This window comes from Sinohyriopsis cumingii, chromosome 14, assembly GCF_028554795.1.
Source record: "Sinohyriopsis cumingii isolate HCF-2022 chromosome 14, ASM2855479v2, whole genome shotgun sequence".
NCBI classification, from domain to species: Eukaryota; Metazoa; Mollusca; class Bivalvia; order Unionida; family Unionidae; genus Sinohyriopsis; species Sinohyriopsis cumingii.
In genome coordinates this window covers 98,232,920-98,242,954 of record NC_142974.1, presented here as the reverse complement: position 1 = coordinate 98,242,954, position 10,035 = coordinate 98,232,920, and the positions used below count along the sequence as shown (strand labels likewise).

The 10,035-nt window shown below is 35.3% G+C and overlaps 1 protein-coding gene across 1 annotated transcript; it reads left to right on the top strand.

Annotated features, from left to right (window-relative positions):
- Nucleotides 1-356: 356 nt before the first annotated feature.
- LOC149784461 (uncharacterized) lies at nt 357-9,726 on the top strand. The gene is made up of 5 exons (XM_089933275.1): nt 357-837; nt 1,400-1,677; nt 3,680-3,787; nt 4,219-4,407; nt 7,383-9,726. Exons 1-4 carry the CDS (start codon nt 366-368, stop codon nt 4,402-4,404), a joined length of 1,044 nt encoding a protein of 347 aa, XP_089789401.1. The 5' UTR covers nt 357-365; the 3' UTR covers nt 4,405-4,407; nt 7,383-9,726.
- Nucleotides 9,727-10,035: the final 309 nt, after the last annotated feature.

The following is a 10,035-nucleotide window of genomic DNA, read 5'->3' as shown; positions in this document are numbered from 1 at the left end:
CTAAAATATGAATACGCCTACTTTTACAATCTGCTCCTGGGTTATCTTTTAACATCAATATGAACCCGCCCATTTTTCTCTCAGGATAAATTAAAATTGCCATTGGTAGCTTTCTCACACTTATTCATTGCCATTGGTCGATTTCGCGTGTCATTTCATTATATAAGAGCATTAACACCTGATGTAGCTTGCATTAGCTGTTTTTTCCCTGACCGGTAACCACGTAACGGTATTTATTTATTTATTTAATGGTGTGACCTCGGCACGATACAACCGTCAGGAGGTTGCTGTGCCATAAATCGCTCATAAGAAAATAAACTAAAATATAATAATATAATATTTATTTTTCAGGTTCCAGTTGAGAAATGGCGGTTGTTGCTAGATCCATCCTTTTGTCATTGTGTCTCCTACTTTTGGGAAGTGGATTTGTCTACTGCACCGAGTATTCGACTTACGTATGGACAACTTCTTTTGACAGTACTGTCTCCGGCTGCAATGAAGCGAAATTTTTGGCTTGGGACTCGGCTAGTAACCCAGAATGCTTTACTCACTCCTGGAACACCGAGGCAAAGAGAACCTGGCTGTGGAATACCTGTAACGTGGCCGGAGCGGAAATTAAATATGTCTATTTAAGCGACCTGAAAACTGCATTGAAGGCCGCTTGGCTTAACAACAATTGCCAAACAAGTGACATAAATCTCGTCCGCACCACAGTTGCGGATGGTCACACAAAAATCTCTGGACTGAAGCTGTATGCCTTATTTGCGGACAGCGATCTGGCGGTCACGGAGAAAACTCGTGTGAGATATGTAGTCTATTACAACGACCACTGTGCCCGTAAGTTAAATATTAGAAGTATTGTTATTGTGTAAAGTGCACTCTTTTTGTTTGTATCCTTATTTGCTATCGTTGACAAAGCGAAGTGCAGATATAAAGTTTCGAACAAGAGGAACTCAGAGCAAAATAGTTTAAATGAAATAATATAAAAAAGTTAACCTTAATTTTGTATTATATTAAAAAAAAGTGAGTAAGTGGTCTCGACCGTAGCGTTTTACTGAAAAAATGATCATACTTTTTTAAGCATTAGAAAGGCATGGCCTCAATGGACAACGCTTGTAAAATAAACTAGCTGAATTTCATGCAATTTCTTGACGATTCCTAAAAGTTGATTGCTTCCATTACAATTCAGACATGTACCACCTCACTAATCAAAAGTAAACAGATATATAACTATGATACCCATTATACACAATCCTATAGAAACAATTATATTAATCCACCTCTTCCAATTTTGAATTGGAGATATGAATTAGACTAAAATATTATCGAATCATCTACCAAGTTTGTCATCATTTTATTTGGAGCAAAGAGATGCTAGAATCTTGTCTCACATTATCAGAGTCAGCTCTGGAAAGAATAGACGGTGTTGCCGTCAACAATGAGGCATATGCCGGCATAAAATGCAGCGATAACACCACGAGAACCACCTACCTCAGCAACCTTAACACAATCAAGACTGAAGCCGCTCTGCAACTAAATGGAACACTTCTGACTCACTACTCTGTTGGATGGCACTGGGGACTCTGCAATGACGTACAAGATCCCATTACGTTTAATGGAAAAACAGCTGATGCAGTCGTTCATATGATTGATATATTTAACAGCGTAGATGTCCAGGTATGCAAGTACACTTTGGCTTTTAGTTCTTTTTATTTAATTAGGTATATATTTACGAAAGAAGCACCAAACCTCATATATATGTAAAGACCATATATATATGTGTGTATGTGTGTGTGTGTGTGTGTGTGTGTGTCCGTCTGTTTGTCAGTGTCTGTCTGTCTGTGTCTGTGTGTCTGTGTGTGTGATTTCCAGGTCTTTAAAGTGTATCCTTTAATAGAATCTTGAAGGACGTCATCCCGATTGCATGCTTGTGAAATTAAATGTTTATTAAATGAGAATTAGGGGACTTGACGATGAAGTTAAATTTAAATTGGCAGTGTTACTTTTTTATGTAAACTTTAAAATTTTGATAATGTTTGCTCTATCAATAAAAATATAACAGGTAAGATCACTTACTACGTACTCTACCATCTTGCATGCCAATGTGGTTGTTAGTGAGCGTTGTAGTTCTCTCCCCATGCTATAGGTGACGTGAGATATGCTCTTGCAATATCTATCGTTTTATACACTCAAGGTCGGGCAGATCCAGCAAAGGAGAGCAGGCGGCGCCTTCCTCACACGCACCACCACCCCACCCCAAAAAAGCAAGAAACAAACAAACAACAAACAAACCAAATCCCCAAAACAATGATCGCAAAACAATCGGAACGTTCCTGAATGTTTTCTTTACAGTTAAACGGTTACAATTATTCCCTGGAAACGCTTCAAATACAGGTTCTTCCGGGGATTTCTCCCCCTAGGCCCAAATGGGGTTCAGTCGCGCAAAGTACTTGCCTATATGTTTCCACCCCCATACCAAACCCTAGACAATATTTTTGGATTCGCCACTGAAGGCCCTCTATTTCACATCTTAAATTCAGAATCTGACGTTAGTAATGACTTACAATGGTCAGTAAAAGTGGCGGATACATGCATGAGACATAAATTGGAGGTGATAATCCGAGATTAATAGATTTGAAAAGCAGGTTGTCGAGGGTGGACAGGTACATTATCATTTTGAAATGGACGTTCTGGTTCTATAATATGGGGTACAACATTCTTTTATTTGAGGGCGTTATTAGTAAGTTTACTACTGCAGTATTTTCCTGCTACGTATGAACCAAGCTGGTAAAAAAAGGCGACAATACAACGTCCTGAAATCGTGAAGTACAAGACTCTTTATCATAGTTTCAACAGACTTTTTAAACCAGTGTCGAAATAAGACGGAAAAATAACTTTCTTTGGTACACCGACATATGGAAGGACGTGACGTCACAATCAGGTCTCAATTTTCTAAAGTATATCGTGGTTTTTACAGTTACAATGGTTTTCACCATCGGCCAATCAGGAAGTATGTAACATTCGCAGGTGTGTTGGAATAATGGATTTATTATCTGCACATCAGTGAAAGCCTTGCCTGATTGGTGATAATGAATAAAGTACTTTTGTTCTTTGTGTTTAACGTTTTATAATATTGATTTGCTCTGTGGACGGAACCAGGCACTCCACGATCGCTGGTTGTACACATTTCTATGTAGTATTTGCTTAGGTGCACATAAAAATTATGAGGACAACTACTCGCTCGTGTTATGGTTTTTTTTTTTTCTGTGGCTTCAAAATATGCCTCACAGAGTCATGCATGCAATGATTGTGTGATAACCGGTTCCATGTGTCGAGTAGTGCATACTATGAAGCCGAACAATTGCTAACATTCCCGACATACTGCCCGGACCCTTCAACAATTTTCACTGACCAGAGATACAATACTTGTGTATATGTATACTGTAAAACAATATAGTCTCTCTTTCATCAATGCTAAGTTCAAATATACTAATTCAATATAAATAAATAGTATTACCTACGCATAAATACGTGACAATAATTAGCCTTTTCGTCTGTATTTACAACAACATTGAGGAAAAATATAAAATAAAAATTTTAATAGTAACTTTATGTAAAGACCATATGTCAATAATGACCCTTTATAGTCTTGTTCATTAATTGGTCATTTATACTTCAGGTTGGAGCCATCATCTTCCCCGATATTGCCGACAGGATGAACTCTGCACATTACAGTTATGCCGTAAACATAAGCAAGCCTATCTTCACGACCGTATATACAAACAAGGTGAGAGATTGTAATACGTCACGCTTTTCGAGCCCTAATGGCAGTGAGTTTACATATAAATATGCAAGATTAAAATTGTTCACATATTGGTGCTCGTATATTCAAAGACCAATATTGGTAATTACTATTCATCCACATATAAATTCATTGTGAATATTCTCAATAGACAATATTGGTGTTCGAATACTGTCAATATAAACATTGCAACACGTGCATATTCATTGTGTAATTGTACAATGCACGATACTCGTGTTCGATTAATATCAGTGTAAATATGGCAACATTTGCACAGTGATCTTCTGAAACACAAATATCTTAACTGAATTGCAAACAAAATTCCCATTAATTACCATGTCCAGCAAATGCGTTCCCCTTTTGTCTAAAATAAGACATTGTGTTGGTGTGTTTATAAATAACTTCTTTTATTGAAGGTTAGCATTTGCGGAACATCATTCTTTCCCGTCACATGTTCCAAGGGAAATCACACTGAAGCTGGGATGTTGGATATATTCAGTCAATTCGGATCTAACGGCATCGGGCAAGCCAAACCCTGTATCCATTACTTTCGCGGAATCTACTCCACCGGTGGTAACTCCGACTGGCCGATGCACAACTAGAAGGTCTCTCTCTCTCTCTCTCTCTCTCTCTCTCTCGTCCTTTCTTTCTTTTCAAAAGTGCATGTCTCCCCAAATTTTCCTTTCCATAGCCATTTGTCACTCTTTGTCTATGTTCTTCTCTGTTTGTCAATAGTACTGTTAGATATCTTTTTTGTTAAAAATGTATTCAGTCATTTTAAGCTATGATAATTTCTGTGATTGGCAGATCTTCAACCATCGTCTTGTTCTTGCAGATTCATACGCGACTTTTTTACATGTACACAAAGAGAGATGTGGTCATTGGTGTGGTTTCATGAGCCATTGCAATCTTTACTATGTGCAATACCAACTTTCCAGGCTTAACAAATTTTTAAAAATTAGGCAATCAGACCAAATTCGACGTCAATGAAAACTCCTTCGAAACCCAATTTGAATGCATGATACAAATTTAGCGGCGGAAGGAGACATGGTCAATATTGTGGCATCGTAAACCTTTCTCATCGCATCTATTGTGCACTACTCCGCTAGAGGTGAATCACCAAAACCCATAAAAGGTATGTCCATTCCTACAGTTACTTCAGTGGTTTTCTACGACATTAACGAAGAAGCTCGGTGATGTTCCGATTGCGCGCTTGTAGTTACCTGCCGACTAGCACTTTCATTATTTGGTTCAGTGCTGAGATTCCGCCGTAAATGAGAGTTCCAAGATTAATTTTCCTTAAACAGTTATGAACTGAATAAAAATCTACTAATTTGATTAATGTAGTTCATATGTATATAATGTTGCCTGATAGCTCTTGAAATGGAATTGACTGCGACTTCTATCACCTGACGCTACTTTAATTGACCTTTAATGATAGACAGGTATGTTTATAAACTTAAAATGACATTTTGTACTACTTTCCTGGTCATTTAGTATAATAAACGGACGTTCGAGTTGGTAGAACATCGAACTCATAATCCAAGGGTTATGAACTCTCTACACGTCCAAGCCGGCAAAGGTAAGCTGCTCTATATGTCCCTGGAAAATGGCCTTAGCTCCCATTCCTCGCCATGATACAGTGTATGATGTATAGAAAGTGCCGTTAAAAAACGAATAAACAATTCTTTTTCCAATTTTTGCCATTTCCCCTGAATTTTTATTGCAACCGTGTTTGGCTGCTTTTGAACATTTGTGTGACTTAATATTCGAAAAGTTAAAGAGGTCATTATTGCTTTCATATACCTCTTGCGACTGCGCCTTGCAACATTTACATTTATGTCTATTTACACATTTTGCACAGAAGCCACGATGTCGTCTTAGTTGAAATATAAAAACAATTTATTGCTCTCTTCTCTTCTGATAAATCCAAGTATACTAAAATAATAGGTCAGCTCTACTATGTAGACCACTTATAATATAACATCAAAATGAATTTATAATGATAATTTCTAGCAGGTAATTGTTAGAATTGGATGGCAAATTTGTCATACGACATTGAACGTCAGATTCACAAATTATGCGGGTCTTTCTGATAAACATCGAGATCTTCAACATAACCGAGATCTTCAACACACATGAGATCTTCGACACAACCGAGATCTGATGGACATCAGTACGAGGTCTATTATTATTGACTTTTATATGTGTTCGATATTTAAACCAAAATGACTTTAAGAATCAAAACTGACAAACACCTAATTTATAAGAATTTAAAAATATATATTAAAAAGCATAAGCATGGCTATTTCTTTTCAAACTACCGAAATCAAAATTGAGTTTATATAGCCACACAAAGGTCCGAAACAGAGTTTAACTGAGTTATTAACTACTGAGTGGCATTTAAACACTGTTTTATGGTATGTCATTAAACTGCTGAGTGGCATTTAAACACTGTTTTATGTTATGTCATTAAACTGCTGAGGTATTTAAACACTGTTTTATGGTATGTCATTAAACTGCTGAGTAGCATTTAAACACCGTTTTATGGTATGTCATTAAACGAGAGAGGCATTTAAACACTGTTTTATGGTATGCCATTAAACGAGAGTGGCATTTAAACACTGTTTTATGGTATGTCATTAAACTGCTGAATGGCATTTAAACACTGTTTATGGTATATCATTAAACTGCTGAGTGGCATTTAAACACTCTTTTATGGTATGTCATTAAACGAGAGTGGCATTTAAACACTGTTTTATGGCATGTCATTAAACGAGAGAGAGGGGGAGGGGGAAGGTATTCAAGCTGCTGATTAGCTCGAATACCTCTCTCTCTCTCTATCTCTCTCTTCAATTTTTTCCAGCCAAGTTTGCTAAATGAATCTGCCATCCATCGTTTCTAATCTTTTACCAAGGAAAACAAATGGATATATATGGAACTACTTTTAAATAATTAATAATAATTAAATTTAAGAAGGGTCATAGTTTTATTGAGAAAATAAACATTTAGGGATAAGTATGACAAGCAGACACCACAAAGTAAAACAGAGTACAAGTAAGTCGCAGATTTTCATTTTTGTTACTCTGGAATTGAATTTAAAATTACTAATCAAGGCCCCACAAAAAAAAGAGAAATCCGCTATAGTTCAGTAATTCCAAATGTTTTTATTGCAGTATACATTTATGCTGTTATGTGGCGTCTTAGGTTATGTCCAATCAGACGTTTCTGGGGTACATATTATGTGGTGTTTCAAGTTATGTCTATCCGGAGGCTTGTGATGTACAGCTTGTTATGTGGCGTCTTTGCTAATGTCTAACCAGAGGCTTCTGAGGTAGAGCTTTTTATGTGGCGTCTCAAGTTATATCTATCAAAATGTTTCTGGTCACAGCCTGTTTCGCTTTGTGCGCCGTTTGTACAGTATAGTGCACTACCCTGTTTATTATAGCTCCCTTGTTCACTACATGTAAATTAAAATGAACCATAAGCGCATTTTGTGTCAGGTTTCGTTTGCTGTACTTACCTACTTTTTTAATTTATTTATATATTGCTTACTTACTAACTTTTCGTGTCATTTCAGGCTTCCTCTCTCCAACGGACCACATAATAGAAATAGCATTGTCCAACACATTTGATATTATCCCTTTTGGAAATACGTCACATACAAAATGTTATTAAGTAAACTGGTTGATAACAGAATGAAATAACTGATGTAATATCTTGCAATATACAATGTAAAATGCTATCAGCTAAATATGTTAATATGTATCATAAAAAATGTCATCAGCTAAACTATCTTGCAATGTACCAAATAAAAATGTCATCAACTAAATATATTTCAATGTATCAAATAAAATGCCATCAGCTAAATATCTTACTATGTACATATAAAATGTCATCAGCTAAATATCTTACTATGTACATATAAAATGTCATCAGCTAAATATCTTGCATTGTTCCAGATAAAAATGTCATCAGCTAAATATCTTGCTATGTACTATATAAAATGTCATCAGCTAAATATCTTGCATTGTTCCAGATAAAAATGTCATCAGCTAAATATCTTACTATGTACCATATACAATGTCATCACCTAAATATCTTGCAATGTACTATATAAAATGTCATCAGTTAAATATCTTACTACCAGAAAGAAAATGTCATCAGCTAAATATCTTACTATGTACATATAAAATGCCATCAGCTAAATATCTTGCAATGTACTATATAAAATGTCATCAGTTAAATATCCTGCTACCAGAAGGAAAATGTCATCAGCTAAATATCTTACTATGTACATATAAAATGTCATCAGCTAAATATCTTGCAATGTACCATATAAAATGTCATCTGCTAAATATCTTACTATGTACTATATAAAATGTCATCAGTTAAATATCTTACTACCAGATAAAGATGTCATCAGCTAAATATCTTACTATGTACATATAAAATGCCATCAGCTAAATATCTTGCAATGTACTATATAAAATGTCATCAGTTAAATATCCTGCTACCAGAAAGAAAATGTCATCAGCTAAATATCTTACTATGTACATATAAAATGTCATCAGCTAAATATCTTGCAATGTACCATATAAAATGTCATCTGCTAAATATCTTACTATGTACTATATAAAATGTCATCAGTTAAATATCTTACTACCAGATAAAGATGTCATCAGCTAAATATCTTACTATGTACATATAAAATGTCATCACCTAAATATCTTGCAATGTACTATATAAAATGTCATCAGTTAAATATCTTGCTACCAGAAAGAAAATGTCATCAGCTAAATATCTTACTATGTACATATAAAATGTCATCAGCTAAATATTTTGCTATGTACCACAAAGAATGTAATCAGCTAAATATTCTGAAGCATTAGATGTTCTGTATGTTTGTTCAGGGTTGAAGTGAGTTGGATTACACGTGCATAGTTAGCTGCAGGTCAGGGAACCATCCAACATGCTACCATACAGTTGATATCATTACTTAAAGCATGCATTCCTTTGTATATTAGTACTATATATTCTTTATGGAGCAAGTACATAGAATGTATAGAAAGCCCTATGATAAAGGAAACGGAAAGAAGAACCAATAATGCGTGTATAAATATCTTCTCTACTCACTTGCGCATGTGCAGTCATGGTTCGATAATAAATAATTTAAGTACGTAACAAACAAAAAATTGGATAAATTGTGTTGTTTTTGCTTTTTAAGAAACTAGCAGATGGTCAAAATGTTATATAGGTATGCACGTGAGGGAGGAGGTAGGATATAATATTTCTACATTTTTATGTGCTTCCAATATCTTGCTCAGTTTTATGCACTGTTTATGTATGCCATAAATATATGTCTAATGTCTGTATACTATTTCTTTTCTAAATAGTTATATCTTAAGCATTGTATAGTCAATCTGACACTTGTATACATCATGGGTGCCCGCACATAGGGGCGGAGTGGGTGCACTTGCCCCCCCCCCCACCATTTTACCTTTAAACATGTTTGGCCTACATCCTTAAACTGATAGCTGACCACATGTTTGCACACAACCCCAGTATACATGGAGAATATTTTCTAATAATAAAATCATATCTAAAAAAATTCATCTGACTTGTTATGCTTTTCCATATCCAGTATTAAGTAGAATCCAATACAGTTCAAATTATGTAGACTCCTCTGCAGATCAAATTACATATAATTCTGTACAGTTCAACTTATATAGACTCTTGTGCAGATCAAATTACGTAGACTCTTGTGCAGATCAAATTACGTAGACTCTAGTACTGTTCAAATTATGCAACCTTGTGCAGAATAAATTACATAGATTTCTGTACAGATCAAATTATGTAGACTCATGTGCAGATCAAATTACTTAGACTCTTGTGCAGATCAAATTATGTAGACTCTTGTACAGTTCAAATTACGTAGATTTGTGCAGATCAAATTACGTAGATTCCTGTACAGATCAAATTACTTTGACTCTTGTATAGTTCAAATTATGTAGACTTGTGCAGATCAAATTACGTAGATTCCTGTGCAGATCAAATTACGTAGACTCTTGTACATATCAAATTACGTTGACTCTTGTACAGATCAAATTACGTAGACTCCTGTACAGATCAAATTACGTAGACTCTTGTAAAGTTCAAATGCAACAGTGTGTGTATATTTGGCTCTTATCCAGCAGAATAGTTGTGTCCAGAAACTTCTCAATAAATTGCAT